The sequence below is a fragment of the Hemicordylus capensis genome, chromosome 8 (genome assembly GCF_027244095.1).
Source record: "Hemicordylus capensis ecotype Gifberg chromosome 8, rHemCap1.1.pri, whole genome shotgun sequence".
Lineage (NCBI taxonomy): Eukaryota > Metazoa > Chordata > Lepidosauria > Squamata > Cordylidae > Hemicordylus > Hemicordylus capensis.
Window position 1 is genome coordinate 5,130,970 of NC_069664.1, and position 18,783 is coordinate 5,149,752.

Genomic DNA, 18,783 nt, shown 5'->3' on the forward strand with positions numbered 1-18,783 from the left:
TCCTTGCACTGCATTTTTAAAACGGCACATTTCCAAGCAGCTCTGAAGTCTTCCCAGACAAAAAAGCCTCTCATTGGCTACACCCCTCCTTCCCCCTGGAAGTTATGCCAGGGAAACCGAGCCAAAAAGAATGCATTGTCTAGGGGAAAAACAAGTTACAAGGAGACTTAAACCATAGTGATTGTAACTCAGGAGTCAACAGGGTGGCATTGATGGCATTGGACTTGGACTGGAGAAGTCTGGGGTCAAGTTCCTGTTCCGCTCTGAAGACCACTGGTGGCTTTAGGCAGCACACGTACTGTTTTGAATATACGGATGGAAAAAAGCAGTCCAGAGGCTAGTTCTCAGTGAGGTGGCAAAGCAGGCTGTATTTCAGACTATAAGTGTGGATTCATGTGACTGGATATTCCTCCCTACAAAATTCCCTCAAGAAAAAGAAAAAGCATGTCAGAAAGAAGTGCTGAAGTAGAACACACACACTTTCTTCATGTAGAAAATTTTGTGTGCATAAAATATCCTTCTGTCTCGCAAGCCCCCACCTACAGTATGAAGGGGCACATAGGAAGCTGCCATATACTGAGTCAGACCATTGGTCCATCTAGCTCAACATTGTCTACCCAGAATGGCAGCAGCTTCTCCAAGGTTGCAGGCAGGAGTCTCTCTCAGCCTTATCTTGGAGATGCTGCCAGGGAGGGAACATAGCACTCTTCCCAGAGCGGCCCCATCCCCTGAGGGGAATATTTTACAGTGCTCACACATGTAGTCTCACATTCAAATGCAAACCGGGGTAGACCCTGCTTAGCAAAGGGGGCAATTCATGCTTGCTACCAGAGCAAGGCTAGGGCTGAGAGAGGAGAGCTGGTCTTTGGGTAGCAAACATGACTTGACCCCCTAGCTAAGTAGGGTCTGCCCTGGTTGCATGTGAATGAGAGACTAGAAGTGTGAGCACTGGAAGAGATTCCCCTCAGGGAAAGGAGCCGCTTTGGAAAGAGCAGAAAGTTCCAAGTACCCTCCCTGGCGGCATCTCCAAGATAGGGCTGAGAGAGACTCCTGCCTGCAACCTGGGAGAAGCCGCTGCCGGTCTGTGTAGACAATACTGAGCTGGATACAATGAATGGTCTGACTCAGTATACAGCAGCTTCCTATGAGCACACTGGAAAGCTCCCAGATCATCAGAGCACCCTGCAGAGACTCCATGGATTATGAATTTTGACCACATCTAGGCTGTTGGCTGGAGAGCAGAGAAGAAGCAGAGGATAGCCATCCCTATGTTAAACAACGCAGAGGTCCTCATACCTTCTCTTCAAAAGTGCACATGCAGCTGTACACATGCTGTACTGGGAGGAGAGCTGATCTTGTGGTAGCAAACATGAATTGCCTCCTTTGCTAAGCAGGGTCCACCCTGGTTTGCATTTGAATGGGAGTCTACAGGCATGAGCACTGTGAGATATTCCATGTAAGCAGGACCAGTGCCAGACTATTTTGCACCCTAGGCCAGGCTAATTACTTGCGCCCCCCCAAAAAAAGTTTTCAACGTCGATTTTCAGAAACAGATGTTTTGTAGAAAAAATGAAAAGCACAAAACTTGAAACTGCTAAAATTATTTTAAACTGCAAGAATAGGTAATATATCATTTTTTGATTATCTTTCTCAAATACAAAACAAAATATTTTGACAGAAATCATTTCGATTGATTTGACACACTCTGCGCCCCTCTGAGGTCTGCACCCTAGGCGGCTGCCTAGTTGGCCTCCTGGTAGCACCGGCCCTGCACGTAAGGGATGGGGCCACAGTTCAGTGGGAGAGCGTCTTCCTGCTTGCATGCAGAAGGTTCCAAGTTCCCTCTCTGGCAGCATCTCCAAGATAGGGCTGAGAGAGACTCCTGCCTGTAACCTTGGAGAAGCCGCTGCCAGTCTGGGTAGACAATGCTGAGCTAGATGGACCAATGGTCTGACTCAACAGAAAGCAGCTCCCTATGTTCCTACAAGAAGACACCCCCCCCGGCTTCTCATACTCAGACCTCTTCTCTCACTAGTTTCCAAGAGAACAATGATCATTCTTAAAGCTACTATTGATTCACCCACCGCAGAGCAATGCAGCGTGTAATGAGGCACGAAGCTGACCAAGACCTTCTAATTAGAGAAGCCTGAAATAACATGGATGGATGACACCAAGGCTATGATCTTAAACACAGTGACTTGCCGCTGAATTGGAAATCAGGGAGCGGGGTGTACTTCTCCTAGAATCTTAAGCTGCACTCCTCCGCCCACTTACTTGGGAGAAAGCACAACTGAACTCAGTGGAACTTGCTTCCAAATAAACATGCAGAGGACTAGGCTGTTCACAAGCACATAGGAACCTGCCACATACTGAGTCAGACCATTGGGCCATCTCGCTCAGTCTTGTCTTCACAGACTGGCAGCAGCTTCTCCAAGGTTGTAGGCAGGAATCTCTCTCAGCCCTATCTTGGGAGATGCTGCCAGGGACCGAACGTGGAACCTTCTGCTCTTCGCAGAGCAGCCCCATCCTAAGGGGAAGATCTTACAGTGCTCACACATCTCCCATTCAAATGCAAACCAGGGCAGATCCTGTATAGCAGAGGGGACAATTCATGCTTGCTACCACAAGACCAGCTCTCCTCCCAGTGCACTTCATTCCACAAATGTTCCACACGTCTCATTCTGCACTGGGATGGGGGAGAAAACTATAAGGTGAACCCACCTTGAGAGAAAATGGTTGATAGTCTATTGAGCAGTGGTTCCCAAACTGCGAGTCTCCAGATGTTGCTGGGCTACAACTCCCATCAGCCCCCCAGCTACAGTTTATTGTGGCTGGGGAGAATGCTGGGAGCTGTAGTTTAGCAACATCTGGAGGCTCCCAGTTTGGGAACCACTGATATATTTATTTATAGGTATTTTAATATATTTTTATGTTTTACATTTATATCCCGCTCTTTCTCCAAGGAGCCCAGAGCAGTGTACATAGTTATGTTTCTCCTCACAACACCCCTGTGAAGTAGGTTAGGCTGAGAGCGAAGGGACTGGCCCAGAGTCACCCAGCGAGTATCAGGGCTGAATGGGGATTTGAACTCGGGTCTCCCCGCTCCTAGTCCAGCACTCTAAGGCGGGTGGCGAGGACGGCAGCAAACCCCACAAACGATCCGGCTTCTGGGTCTTGGGGGTGGTGGTGTCAGGGAGCGTGGAGCGTGCACCCAGAGAATCCGCTGCTGCCCCAGGCAACACAGAGGTGTGGGGGTCAGGAGATGTGGTCCTGGCCCCTGGAAATCCCACAATGCACCACTCAAGGGCACGGTGCCTTGTGGGCATCCCCCCTTCTCCGTGCCGGCTGGGATCCCACTCCTGTGCAGCTGGCATGCACACAAAGTTAGCCCAAGTTAAGGTCCTGCTTGGGCCCTTAACCTTGGCTAACCAGAGGGCTCCGTAGGCAGGTTAGCTTCAGCGGCACCAGCAAGAGCCAATCAGCTCCCACCGGTTCTGACGAACCCTTGAGAGAGAGAGCAGAGCGAAGCTTCTCTGGGAGGACATTCCAAAACTGAGGAGCCACAACTGAAAAGGCCCTGTCTCTATGAGGAGGGCCTGAGAAGCTGAACGGAGGGCCCTGGCAGAAATGCCTGGGCCAATGCTATCTGACAGCTATCCTGGCCCCAAGGGAATTAAAGGTTTACAATCCAAAGAAGAAACTGATGAAGACACAGCATCAAACATACAGAAATATCCTTGACTTACTGCACCAGATTATTTTTAAACCAATCAGGCGATGAGTATATTGCATTAAAAAAAGCCTCTGTGCTGTCTCTGGCAGTCAGCTTTCATAAAACTTCAATCTAATGTAATTGCATATTTCCACAATGCTTAGCTGCACTGCCAAAGCATTGGAGGAATCTGCCCACAAACACACAGAATATAGAGAGCTTTGTCAACCCAAACTGGCCACAATGAAAGGGCAGTCTGATGCACTAATGCTTACTTGTCCTTAGTTAATGGCCTCAGCACAATGTGCAATTTTGCATCTGAAACAAACTTTTAAAAATTGTAGGCACTTCAGAACACACATCCTAGCAAAAATGTTTCCAATTCTTCTCCCAAAATAAAACGTGGAGACTTGGTCCACACAGTAGGCTTGTTCACACAAGGATTTGAATCTAGGTTTAATGTGGGTTATCTACATTAAACTGGTTGTGTGAACCTGTTGCAAAGTGGTTTATGGCCAGAGATTCCCACCTTGGCATGGGTTCACACAATCATATGAATATTGGTAACCCAGATTAAACCTAGATTCAGATGATTGTGCGAACAAACCCATTATGTTTTTCAGATGTACACCTAACAATGTAAGAAGTGAACATGACAAACAGATATTGGAATGTATGTGCATTCACACAGAAAGCTACTTTATACTGAGTCAGACCATGGGTCCACTTAGCTCAGTACTGTCCACACTGACTGGCAGCAGCTCTTGAAGGTTTCAGGCAGGAGTCTTTCCCAGACCTACCTGAAGATGCTGCCAGGGAGTGAACCTGGGACCTTCTGCATGCAAAGCAGATGCTCTACCATTGAGCTATGATCCCATCCCAGTTCTCTGCATACCCTGGAATGTACATTGAGTCATACACCTGAGCTTGTTGGTTCATAATATGTGAAACAGCCTCTTCACCTCTCGCTAGCTAAATGCAGTTCCCCCTCCAGCTAACAACGAATTGCGTCACATATGAGTTTGTGACCTCATTCCAATCCCGCAGCACAAAACCCACCATAACTGACATTAAAATAAATGCAAACAAATATGGCTTACTTAAAAACTAATGCATTTTGCATAAGGATGTAGAACACAGATATGGAATAATCGAATGCATCCTTGGTCAAATGCATTAATGTAGCTGGCCCCATTAACTGCTCTGGGGAAACTGACAAAATACTAAGAGCTCAGTTTGTGGCAAAAAAGGAGAAATGTTGCGTTCCCCAAGTACTGCTCCAAGTCTTTTCTTTGTGTGTTTGTGTGTTCTTATTTTAGACCAGCAGATTTTAAAAGCCATACTGCATCAGTGTTTTATAAACAGATGCACTAGCCCTTGGTCAGTTTCACTTCTGAAACTGACATCGCTCTAACACAGCGGATCTCAACCTGGGTTCCTCCAGATGTTGATGAACTACAACTTCCATCATTCCCAGCTACAATTTATTGTGGCTGGTGGTGATGGGAGTGGTAGTTCAGCAACATCTGGAAGAACCCAGTTTGAGAACCACTGAAATGTGATAGCAATGAGGAAGGAGCACCAGTCAGGGGTAGAGATCATGCAAAAGATCTCAGGTTCAGTTAGTAGCTTGACATAAGAACAGCCCTGCTGGATCAGGCCCAAGGAGGCCCATCTAGTCCAGCAGTCTGCTTCACACAGTGGCCCACCAGATGCCTCTGGGAAGCCCACAGGCAAGAGCTGAGGGCATGTCCTCTCTCCTGCTGTTACTCCCCTGCAATTGGTATTTAGAGGCAGCTTGTCCTTGAGGCTGGATGTGGCCTATAGCCACCAGGCTTGTAGCCACTGATAGACCTGGCCTTCATGAATTTATTTTATTTTATTTAGTTAGTTAGATTTATATGTCTCCCTACTCCCATAGGACTGAGGGCAGCTTACAAGCAATAACATACACAATAACACCATTTCATAAAAATATATCTCACATAGCCTCATAAACCACAACCCCATACATTACTCATTCCACATGACATAATAACCATGGATTACAAGATCACTCTACGGCCAGCTATCTCAGCGACTGAACACCTGGCGGAACATTTCAGTCTTACATGCCTTACAGAAGGCCAACAGATCATGGAGAGCTCTGATATTATCCGGGAGACCATTCCATAGAGTTGGGGCCACCTCTGACTCTTGTTGATTGCAATTTAATATCCCTAGGGATATTATCTAAACTCCTTCTCTTAAGCTTCTCCAGGAAGGACTGTAAGTAAGTAAGTAAGTAAGAGTTTATTGTTGTGACCACGGGTCATCACATAACAGAGCTTAGCATAACATAAAAGAGAAACAAGAAAGGACTCAGCATATCATAGAACAGGGCTGGTCAACTTTGGCCCTCCAGTTGTTTTTGGACTACAACTCCCATAACCCCCTGCCAGGAGTTATGGGAGTTGTAGGCCAACATTTGCAGGAGGGCCAAAGTTGAGCAGCCCTGCCATAGAATCACTTTGACAGTCGCTTCTTGGCCTTTTGGCATAGTATCTGTTCCAGAAAGGGCTGGCAGAGACCGCTATCGGAAGCCATAGAGGACCACTGCTGGTCAGCAGACAATACTGAGCCAGATGGACCATTAATCTAATTCAGCATAATAGGACATGAGCCAGTTCGGATGGTTGGTACCTCTGCGGAGAGAAATGCCCACTGTGATTTTTGACTAGGTCTAGTCTGCACCCCCTAGAGATGGAAAATTGGTGACTGCATTGCATGATTTCCAGCTTTCAGGGTGTTCTGCTTTTATTGTCTTGACCACTGAGCCCACAAAGGTCAAATCTGCAATAGTGTTTTAAAAGCTTTGAGATGTTATACAAACACAAGAACGACTATAAAATCTCATCAAAGTTATCAGAGGAATGGAAATGAAATTTGGCAGGAATGTCCTCCAAAGATCAGTCCATGGAGAGAGGACAACAATTTGTTCATTGTTACCCTAACTATGATCCTACAATGTACAGGGAAACACACACACCCCAAATATGAAGCATCCACTAAGATAACAGCAAAAAGGAGCCACATCTCAAGATACTATGGAATGCATTAAAGACCTTTTATTGCTTGTAGATATTACACGCCCAACACACTTCAGCGAAAATTTATATGCTTGAACCTTACAAGAAATCTCTGATAAAAGGAGTGGAATGAAGCTAAAAAATAACTTTTAGTAACTTCATTCTACTACTTTTATTAGTGATCTCTCATAAGGTCCAAGCATATAATTGGCCCTGAGGAACAAATCTGAGCTCAAATGCATTGGGCACATAATGGGGCTATTCTCACAAGCAGCAAAAATCGGGCTAGGAGAGCCTAGCCTAATTTTTGCTGCTCGTGTGAACCACCGGGCTCGCAGGCTTACAAGTGGCTAGCCTGCTTTTGTAGCCCTCCTCTAAGCCCGGGTTTGCAGAGCAAGCACTCTGCAAACCCAGGCTTCCCGATCGTGAGTAGCCACGGCACAGCTACTCACGAGTAGACCCCTGGAGGGGAGGTGAAAAGCCGCCTCCCAGCTCCAGGGGTCTCCCCATTATGCACTGCGCGCTCGCAGGGAGACCTGGCTCAATATCTACAAGCAATAAAAGGTCTTTACATGTGGTCAACAATGACCACAATTTCATTATAATCGTTTGGGGTAAGCATAAAGAAGTGGTGATAACACACACTGAAAGTATTGCAATGCTCTCACTTATTTTCCATCTCTAGTGGGTGGAAACACCTTGGGCACATAATGAGGTCATTCACACAATCAAAAACTGTCCTACGCAGGTTTGGGTGCTGTGTGTGCTCCCAATTTTCGATTGTATGGAAGCAAGGTAGGAGGCAAACCTGGGTAGAAGTGATTGTGTGGAAGCAAGGGAGGAGGCAAGTTTTCATCCTACCCTGCTTCCACACAATCACTTCTACCCAGGTTTGCCTCCTACCTTGCTTCCACAGAACTGAAAATTGGGAGCACACACAGCTCCCAAACCCAGGTAGAACATAGTTTTTGACTGTGTGAATGACCTCAATATCTACAAACAACAAAAGGGTCTTGTCCAAAACCTTGTCCAATAAAAAGACCTTGCCCAGTTAAAAGAAAAAGGACCTTGTCCATTCATCCCTCCAGATAGTACAGGCCATCCCAGCTGGCCTATATTATATGATAAACACAAATATATACACACACATTTTAAAGAGCATGTTGCAAGGAAAGACCAGGATGAACCCTACCGATTCATCTGCCCGCCCAGCCAATCCAGGAACAGTTTTGCGACTTCATTTCACCGAATATTGAGTTATAGAAGCTCAACCCGTTTCTTTACTTAGGGAGGTTTGCTAGGACACACCTCGGCAAAGCAGAAGCAAAGGTGGCGATGGGCAGCAACTGCCTACGAGCACCAGGTGAACTCTTTCTAGGTCACTTGATAGCTCTAACCGCTCTCAAGGCAGGCCGACACACATACAACGGAAGCCCTGCTCTCTAGGCAAAGTACACCTTTTTAAAGCAGAGGCTCTCTGAGATTTAATGAGCCGGGGGGGGGGAGCAACTGTCCCAGTTCAGCCCAGCAGAAGGTGGAATTCCCTCGAACAGGGATCCCCAGAAGTTGTTGACTTCCCAGAATCCTTCCCAGAATCCTTCCCAGAATCCTCAGCTGCAATGGATTTTGCTTGGGGATTATAATAACAGCATAGATAACATGTGAACAACATGTGGAGAGCCGGTCTTGCAGTAGCAAGCATGAATGGTCCCCTTTGCTAAGCAGGGTCTGCCTTGGTTTATATTTGGATGGGTGACTGCATGGGGGCACTGTCTGCTGTAAGATGAGGGGATGGGGCCAGAGTTCAGTGGAAGAGCATCTGCTTTGCATGCAGAGGGTCTCAGGTTCACCCCCTGGCATCTCCAGGCAGGGCTAAGAAAGACTTCTGCTTGAAACCTTGGAGAGCTGCTGCTAGTCAGTGCAGACAGTACCGAAAGAGAAGGCCCAAGAGTCTGACTCAGTTGGTGGCAGCTTCCGAAGTAATAATCCTTATTTTGCCCAAATACCAACATCTCGCAAAGGACTTTCAAAGAATGCAGTGGAGCTCCAGTACTTGAGGAATGCCCTCTGCACAGAGGCATGCCAGAACTTGCTCACTGGCAAGTTTTGAGAACTGTAAAGGTCTTTCTGTTCCTTAAGCCCACAGGTTCTAAAACATGGGGCCCCTGATGACACTGGACTACAACTCCCATCAGTCTTGGGCCATTGTGGCTGGGGATCATGGGCACTGCAGTCCGACATCATTTGAGGGCTTTGCAGAGGAATGCTAGCTGGCCCTTGACATTTTATGGCAATGGTTTTCTTGTTTCTGGGTTAAGGACATTGTAGGCCACTGCTTTTAGTGGGATTTTCTGCTTTTGAAATTATATTCCCCCCCCCGCCCCCCCAAAAATTGCAAGCTGTTTTGCAATGATCGGAACCTTAGGACAAAAAAAAATCCTAACAAAACACACCACCAATAAACATCATCCACAACGGGGTCAGTACCAGCAATGAAGTTACAGCTGTAAATTCCTTTCTTTTCCATGTCCTTTAATGCAACAGCACTGGTTCTCCAAGTGAGTCATAACCAGCTACAGAAAGAAACAAAGTTCAGGGTGTGCAGACTTAACACGCCCTTAATTTGTTTTTGTTTTTTTTAAAGATACCAATCAAGTTAGATAAGACAACATGGCCGGCCATATGTAAGCTGCAAACAAGGTAGAAACTGATCACAGGGCAAGAACACTTATAACATTCCTTTTGGAAAGGGCCAAAGCAAAACTGTAGAAAAAAGCTGTCCATCAGTAGACCTGGTTCACCCTAACCCTGGTTCACATTAACCAGTATTTTACTACTGGTTACCAGTATTCTACCAGTATTCTACTTAACCAGTAGACATGGTTCACATTTGTGCTTTGAGTGAAAATTCTGGATTGATTTGTTCTATGGTCCGTTTGTTTGTTTTTCTGGCTGTCCATGGTCTCCTCAAAGATCTTCTCCAGCACCTCATTCCATTACCTTTATTAAAACTGAGGGTTTCACTAAAAGGGCACTGGGTCAGTCAATGGAGAAAAATAAAACTATATACATTCATGATGGCAGGATCTAAAATAACCCCAGCACACGAAAAGTCTCACTAAACATTTAACACTACAGTTGCTACTTTTCTAATACAGAAGGAGATTTTCATTCAGTACTATTTCTTGCAGTTCAAACCTCCCCCGAAGCTATTTTTTTAAGAGTAACGTATTGGGATCTGTGAAATGCCAAAGGGAATGAAAACAGAGGGTCATTACAGATTGTAGTTGCCATTATTCTAGTTATCCTACTAGAAATATGAATGCACTCATCCTATAAACAATCCTTAATTCAGTTTTATATGTTTCCCTAAAACTGGAGTTAAACACAGACACACATATAACAAAGCCGGGGTCCCAGCATCCAATTAGCAAAGTGCTTTTTACATGCATAAATAAGAGGGTTCAACAGGCTTTTATAGAGCCCCCCCCCCCCCCCGCCGCCACCACAACTTCCCAGACATTTCAAGGAAATGGCTCGATCTATACAGGTCAAATCTTATAAACAAACTTGGAAAGGATTGTTTGGGTTGGTGTTGGCTTCCTGCCTGGACCTCTTTCTGAAACATAGAAAATGTCCCTCTATACCAGAATTGCACAACTTCAGCTCTCCAGCTGCTGTTGGACTACAACTCCCAGCACCCCCAGTCACAGTGGCCCAAAGTCAGGGATGATGGGAGCTGTAGTAAAGCATCTGCAGGGGGTTGAAACGGTACAGCCCTTTTCTATGCCCTCTTGTGATTCTGAAGCACTACCAAAAGGGTACATTTCAAAAGAAGATCAGAAGCCAATATGGAATCTGCTAGCCACATTGGTGGCGGGGGGGGGGGGGGATTGGCAAGTTCTGAAAAGAAGAAAAATATCCAAAGGCAGCAGAGATATGAGTATCAAAGCTCACAAGGCTTCGGGACAGCAGAGTACAGACAGAAACGTTTTGAAGGAATTGGCCTCCTTGAATCGGATTCACGGAACAAAAGGTTCAACTGGGGTGTTACTGCATCTCAAAGGCCTTTCTTGGGGTTAAGAAGTGTTTATTTAGATATATGCCTACATGACATTTACTGTTTTATCTTCTTCTTTTCTTTCTTTTTTCCAGTAGCCACCTAATGGTCCAGTGGGGAAGTGACTTGACGAGCAAGCCAGAGGTTGCTGGTTCAAATCCCTGCTGGTATGTTTCCCAGACCATACTGGGCAGCAGCAATATAGGAAGAGGCGGAAAGGCATCATCTCATACTGCGCGGAGATGGCAATGGGAAACCCCTCCTGTATTCTACCAAAGATAACCACAGGGCTCTGTGGGCGCCAGGAGTCGACACCGACTCAACAGCACACCGACTCAACAGCACACCAGCCAGGCCATAGCCCGATGTAACCGACAGCAGAATAAGAAGGTTGCCGTTGCTTTGCTTGCCATCTCCTCCACCCTCTCCTCCTCCTCGCGACAGACCATTGCCTGCCTGAACTAGACGGATGTGACCAGAAGGAGCGACCAAGCAAAGTGGGGAATCTGTCCCATTCCCCCCCCCCACCTCCCATTGAAGCAGATTGCATTTCCTCACCCCTCCCACGAAACAGAGTGAAGTTCAGCTCCGAAACTTGCAGGCCGGTCCCTAGTGCCAAAGAAAGCTGGTAAAGGACTAGTATATGGAATGAAATGATTGTATTTTGGAACCTAGAGATAAGCAGTAAAATTTTCAGCGTGATATCTGTGTTGTGAGCCATCCAGAGAACAATCTGTTATGGGACGGCTAGGCTAACAAATGAAGTTGTTTACTATTTAATTGACGTCGTATTTCTAATCTGAGGGTGTATTTTTATGGATGCACGAAATGAATGGGTTATAAAGTCTGGGAAAGAAGCTCATTTTTGGAAGTTCTCTGCCTCTGCAAGAGAAAATGTACACCATTTTCAATGCTGTATGGTCTAAGGGTCAAGGTTTGCTCTGCATTTTGTACTTAAACAAAGATACCCAGTCCCAGGCTTTAAAAGAAAAAGAAAAAGCCACACATCTCTTGCTGGTCTGAAGGATGCACATGTGTAGAATTTGGCATGTATTTCTTTAAAACCCTTTGAAGTGGACACCCAATCCTTCCCCAGCTCCTGCTTAGGAGTGTTTTAAATGAATGTGCACCTAAATACGTGCACCCTTTAGACTTAAGAAGAGAGGTGTGTGTTTTGTACCTAAGTAAGAGGTGCAGAAGAGGGTGACCAAGATGAACAGGGGCCTAGAGCACCTTCCTTACAAGGCAAGGCTACAACACTTGGGGCTTTTTAGTTTAGAAAAAAAGACTACTGAGGGAAGAAATTTTTCTCCCTCTTACGTAACCCTAGAACCAGGGTTCATCCCATGAAACTGATTGCCAAGAAATTTAGGACCAATAAAAGGAAGTACTTTTTCATACAACACATAATCAACCTATGAAATTCTCTGCCACAAGATGTGGTGACAGCCACCAACCTGGATGGCTCTTAGATAAATTCATCAATGGCTACTGGTCTGAGGGCTATAGGCCACCTCCAGCCTCAGAGGCAGGATGCCTCCAAATACCAGTTGCAGGGGAGCAACAGGAGGAGTGAGGGCCTACCCTCACCTCTTGCCTGTGGACATCTCACAGGCATCTGGTGGGCCACTGTGTGAAGCAGGATGCTGGACTAGATAGGCCTTGGGCCTGATCCAGCAGGGCTGTTCTTATGAGATACAAATACACATTTGTATACAAAGTGTGAGAAGACCCAGATAAATTTATTGAGAAGGGAGTAGACGCTTAGACATTTCCTCAAGTTTGTATGCCTAACTTTCCAAGTTCCCCAATTATATTTTTAAGCTGCAGGAGTAATCCTGCACATTTCCACATTTCATGTTGTAATGAGTTCCACATTATCTACTTCCACAAAATTAGTCTGACAGAGACTCTCCTCAGCTGACCCGTCTGATGTTACTGCTCTAAGTCAGAGTTTCCAACCTTGGGTTCCCAGATGATGTTGGACCACAACTCCCATAATCCCCAGACACAATGGATGATGGGAGTTGCAGTCCAACAACGTTTAGGAACCTCTGCTCTATGTGGAAATTTGCACATATCGCATCCAGGTATCTACAAACCCACCTGTCAGTTTCCCCAGTCCTCTGGCAACCAGGACAGTCACCACAACACCACACAGTTTTCCTTCCCAGAGGTCTCATTTCCATGGCCAATAAGAAGCAGCAGGAATCCTTCCTGGGCAGACGGAAAGGGCTCCCCCTGTTTCTTACTTCTCCATATCTCAATGCAAATCACAGAAGGCCTGCATCCTAAGATTTCTGGTTGCGTGTCAGAAAAGGATCAGAGGGAAGAGGGGGAATTGGTGGCAACCACAAATAATGGTTGGCTAGTGAGTGAGCTAGGCATACATTTGTAGATCCCAGGCTGCATCATCTATGGCTGATTTTTGCATGTGTGAAGGAGGGGCGGAATAAATCAAAAGCCACAGGTAGAACTTGTGGGGAACCTCACAGCACCTCAAAAGCAATGCTTTCCAGCAGAGTGCATACGCTATACTGCATATCATCTAGTGGAGAGTCGTCCTGTTAACACATTTGCACATGTGAACTATCCCTTAGACACTGAATAGTGTAGGGTGCCCACGCTAGCTGAGAGCAGCTCTCCAGAGTATCAGGCAGAGGTCTTTCCTATCTCTGCTGATTGAATACTGGGGACTGAACCTGGGACCCTTGATATGTAAATAATGAGGTCATTCACACAGGCAAAAACTGTGATCTACCTGGGTTGGGAGCTATGTGTGCTCCCAATTTTTTTGGTTGTCTGGAAGCAAGGTAAGAGGAAAACCTGGGTAGGAGTGATTGTGTGGAAGCATGTTTTCCATGTACCTTGCTTCCACACAATCACTTCTACCCAGGTTTTCCCCCTACCACCTATAATCACTTCCATGCAGGAATGATTGTGTGAATGACAGCTCTGTGTTCCAACACTGACCTCTGGCCCACTTCTCAAAGTGGTAGGGAACTTAACTTCTCTCTCTCTCTCTCTCTCTCACACACACACACACACAATTCCAGTGAAAGCGATAGTACCAGAGCGAAGGGAATTTGTCCACATAAGTGTATGAATGATATGCCATGACAAGCGCAATTCAGAGTTCAAGAGAAGGGAAAGCAAAGATTCCAAACAAGGTAATTGGAAAAGATCCAACACATCTGCAAAAGGAAAATGAAAGGTTAGTAAAACAATCAAGAAAAGAAGAGTGTTGGATAGAGGCAATATGCACTTCTGGTGGAAAGTTGAAAGATCTCATTCCGGATGCAAAAGTTGAGAGCATGGAATAGGCAAAGAGGAGAACAGTGATGGAGGTCATCATCATCAACACAGGAAGCTGCCTTATACTGAGTTGGCTCCCTTAGTATTGTCTGCCCTGCCTGGCAACTGCTTTCCCAAGCTTTGGGGCAAAGCTTCTCAAATCTACCTGCAGTTGGCAGGGACTGAACTTGAACATTTCTGCAGGCAGAGCTGTAACCACTGAACCACAGCACATTACTCTGCATGTATGGAAGCGAGCCTCTGGCACTCAATCCAGCATTCTGCGGATCTCTGTTTTATTCTTTAAGCTTCTAGTTCTTATGGTTGAAGGACCTGACAATCGTCTGCTAAAACCCCAGAAAACAGAGGACACTATAGACAAGCCCTCAACACACACCCATATCTACACATGGGGCGTTACCCTCGCAATGTGGGCACTGCCCAATAAAAAGAGAAGCAGGCAGATGAAAGGGAAGCGAAGCCAGAAACTTTGCCTGCAGGGAAGGAAGGGGTGGGTAGGGTGTTGTCTTAGACAGACAGACAGTTTGGAGAAAGGGGATGAGCTCCACGAAAGAAGGTACAGAGGAAGATATTCCAAAGCAGAGTGACTCGAACTAGATTTGCAGGGTGGGAAGAGAGAGGAAATCTGTTTGGGGGCACAGGCGGAGCAGCTCAAAGGACTGCAGCAACTGAGGCCAGACTCCAAAAATGCTGGCTTGCCCACACGAGCCAGCTGGGGTGATTAGGGGTGTGCACAAAACTGGCCGGCCCGGTTCGGTTCAAGTCGAAACTGGACCAGAACCGGACTGGACCAGTTCAGTTCTGCACCCCTTTGAACCTCCCCCAGTTCGGTTCGGGGTATGTGATTTTTTTTAAAAATGCAATTATTATTTTTTACTCACCCCACTCCAGGGGACTTCTCTGAGGGGGGTGGGGTTGTTCTCTGGAGTTCCCCCTTCCCTGGGGTAAAATCCACCCAGTCCAGGCGGTCTTTGGCCCATTCCAGTCAGGCGACGCAGAGGCCCATTGGGAATGCGCAGCGGCCTCTCAAATGGCTGCCGCTATGCAGGGCGGGCCCAGAACGGGCCAAAGACCACCCAGGCTGGGCAAGTTTTACTATAATGGAGGCCGGCAGGGGGAAGGGGGAACTCTGGAGAAACACACACACACACACACACACACGCAGCCTTGAAGAAGCCCCCGCAGAGGGTGTGAGTAAAAATAAATAAATAAATATTTTTTAAAGAAAAGAAAACAAACGCGAACCACCACCACGCATCCCCAAACGGCTGGAGCGGGGGTGTTCAATCCGATACTGAACCGAACCGGGAGGAGTGGGGGTTCAGTTCGATATCGGACCTGTTTGCACATCCCTAGGAGTGATCATTGGTACCATCGGGGGAGGGGAGGTGCTCCTTATGATCTTTGTCAAGGTCTGCACCCCTAGAGGTGGGAAAGCGGGGATAGCATTGCAGGACTTGCAGCTTGCAGCATGTAATCATGTTGGCATTGTCCTGACCAGCAGGCCTGCAGAGGCCACATTTGCAATGGTGGCTTTTTTAATGCTTTCAAAGGTTTTAAAAACACACAAACTTCCATCAGTGCTGTCAGAGGAATGGAAATGGGAACTGACAGGAGTGTTCTCCAGAGATGTGTCCGGGGAAAGAGTACAACAATTTGTTCGTCATTTGCTCTATGGAAAAAGGACCTGGGGAGGAGAGCTGGTCTTGTGGTAGCAAGCGTGAATTGTCTCCTTTGCTAAGCAGGGTCTGTCCTGGTTTGCATTTGAATGGGAGACTACATGTGAACACTGTAAGATATCCCCCTGTGGGCATGGGGCTGCTCTGGGAAGAGCAGAAGGTTCCAAGTTCCCTCCCTGGCATCTACAGGGCCAAGAGAAACTCCTGCCTGCAAGCTTGGAGAAGTTGCTGCCAGTCTGTGTAGTCAATACGGAGCTAGATGGACCAAGGGTCTGACTCAGTATATGGCAGCTTTCTATGTTCCTAAGGGAAAAATATCATGAGACACTGACAAGAGAGAACATAGGAGAGGGATGCAAAAAAACACAGAGGAAAAGAAGAAGTTTGAGGGAAGGTATTCATGATGATTTTTTAGAATTCTGCCTTTCCTCCTTGTTGTGGTACCTCCCTCCCTTTAATTCTTACAGCAACCCTGCTAAGCAGGTTAGGCTGGGAAAGAGAAACTGAGCCAAGGCCACCCCACAACTTTTGTGCCTGAGTCGGAATTTGAACTCGTGGCTCCATGGTCTAAGTCAGGGGTTCCCAAATGTTATTGGACTATCATCCTTGGACACTGTAGCTGGGGGTGATGGGTGTTGTAGTCCAACCCCATCTGAAGATCCAGGGCTTGGGAACCCCCCCTTGGTCTAAGAGCAAAACTCTAACCCCAGAACCTGGCGAAGGTAAAAAGACACAAGTTTTATGTCAACTGGCTCCTTGCTGTAGCCCCAGTTTTCTTCTAACTGGTCTGCACTAGCACATGTGCACACCTTAAGTGGCGTAGCGGGGAAATGCTTGATTAACAAGCTGAAGGTTGCTGGTTTGAAATTCCCCACTGGTCTGTTCCCCGGACTATGAGAAACACCTATATTGGGCAGCAGCGACATAGGAAGATGCTGAAAGGCATCATTTTCACACTGCGCAGGAGGAGGCAATGGCAAACACCTCCTGTATTCTACCAAAGAAAACCACAGAGCTCTGTGGGCGCCAGGTGTCGAAATTGACTTGACAGCACACTTTACCTTTACTAGCACATGTAAAGCGGTAAGAAAGAGAGCCTCTCTGAGCACATGCAGAGTGTCCCACTCGCCACAATTAATCCCCCACACTTATGGAGTCTAGACAAAGAGTGCCTTTCAGATCGCAGGATGTTCTAGACAAGATCCGAACTGCCTGCACGGTACAAGGCCAGCTCAACATGGAAAGAATGAATTCCAAGAATCAGGCACTCAATGGGGGGGCGGGGGTGATGAGAGAGAGGAATTCTGAACACCTGGTGAGTTCTGCTACCTCATTTGCACGCATTAGTCGGGAGATGCTTCCTTCCCCACCCACACCCCTCTGTGCTTCAGAATATCTGCCGCTCTCTGGTTCTGCCTTGACAGGGAATCTGACTCTTAATCATACAGGGCAGGGGTTGGAGTGCAGAGAGAGAATCCTGCCTGCGAGGGCCATAAACAAGCAGCTCTCCACCCTGACAGATAAAAGAGTGTTAATAGGTAATCTATCTAGCTCAAGGGATTTTACACACTCAGCTGCCAGAGAGTTGCGAAACGGCAAACTTTCTAACTCCCCAAGAAAGGAAAGGGGGCGGGAGTTGCATTTATGCACCACAAATCATACACACAAAGACACGGAATAATTTATTTATATGTGTGAGTGTGATATACACACATATACCTACATACAAATTTACACACATACACACATATATACATATATATATACACAAATGTGTGTGTGTGTGTGTGTATTCTCTCTTTCTAATGAATGAAGGGCTTTATTATGATCATAGATCAAACAAAAGCACAGCAAATTATACAACATCCAGACAAGAAATCTATTATACTATACACCGACAAAGTAAACGTTTTATGCTAAGATCTAAAGGGTAGAAGTTAATTGTTGGTGGATCTTAACAGCGGCATGACAGCGGCAATGATATATTATATCATCATCATCAACAACAACATTAATATCGATATTATTTGCATGCTGGTTTTCAACCCTCAAGTTCCCAAAGCCGCTGCCTTATAGGCAAGTGATAAGCAACTGTATCCACTCTCGAGCCATCCCCAAGGAAAACCCTGCCGCGCACGCAGAGAGAGAGAGAGAGAGAGAGACAGAAAGGTTTCCTCTGATCCAAGGCAGCGGGTGGGAAGAGGGATGGGGGGGGTATGGGGGAGCGGGGGGGCAGGAAGGCCCGGAGTCCCGTCGATTGGCAGGGGGGGCGGGGCGAGGGGAAAGAGAGTGTAGGGAAGGATTGGAAGCCGCCCGCGTCCCTCCCCACGACCCACGGAAGAAGAGGCCGGCGAGCCCCCCACGGGTGGCGCGCGCACGTGGGAAGCGGCGCCCGTCGGCGAGCAGCACTCACCGACGCCGTACTTCTCGCGCTTGGTGGGGATCCAGCGGGCCATGGTGCCGCCGGGGCTGGCCGGCCGGGCGCTGCTCTCGCCCCGTCTGGGCGGCTCCTCCGGCTCAGCCTCCTCCGGCCTCCGCGGCTCCTCCGGGCTCCTCCGCCATGCTCAGCGGGTCGCAGCCCCGGCGGGCTCTCGCTTGGGGGGCCCCCGCTTCACTTCCCGGCAGCCGAGACGGCGCTGCTGCCGGCTGGGAAGTTGCGCCTTGCCCGGGCCGTCCGTCCGACCGCGCCTCCTCCTCCTGCAGGAGCCGTTTCTGCAGCCGCACAGTCAGCGCCGAGGGGCGGCGACTGCCCGCCCCGCCGGGAGGGATCACCTGCTCAGCCATCCCGCCTCCTGCCAGCCCGGGACGGGGCGGGCTTACTGGGCTTAGCGCCGCCGTCCCGGGCAGCCAGGCGCCCATGGCTCCCTCTGCCTCAGCGCGCTGGCTCAGGATGGCGTGGGCGTGAGGAGGGGGAGCGCCCCTCCCGGGAGGAAGTCCCCCCTCCCACCC

At 47.6% G+C, this 18,783-nt stretch overlaps 1 protein-coding gene across 4 annotated transcripts in view; it reads right to left on the reverse strand.

Moving 5' to 3' along the window:
* The window catches only part of DOCK5 (dedicator of cytokinesis 5), a 165,507-nt gene extending 146,939 nt beyond the window's left edge, over positions 1-18,568 (reverse strand). For 3 of the 4 annotated variants that reach the window (XR_008310960.1, XM_053269061.1, XM_053269062.1), the window contains exon 1: positions 18,248-18,568. Coding sequence is in view for 3 of the 4 variants with exons in the window: in XM_053269061.1 (XP_053125036.1) it covers positions 18,248-18,290 (43 nt within the window). In the remaining variant the exon portion in view is untranslated. The remainder of the gene's footprint in view (positions 1-18,247) is intronic. The other variant, XM_053269060.1, reaches the window with a different exon arrangement.
* Between the last annotated feature and the right edge of the window lie 215 nt (positions 18,569-18,783).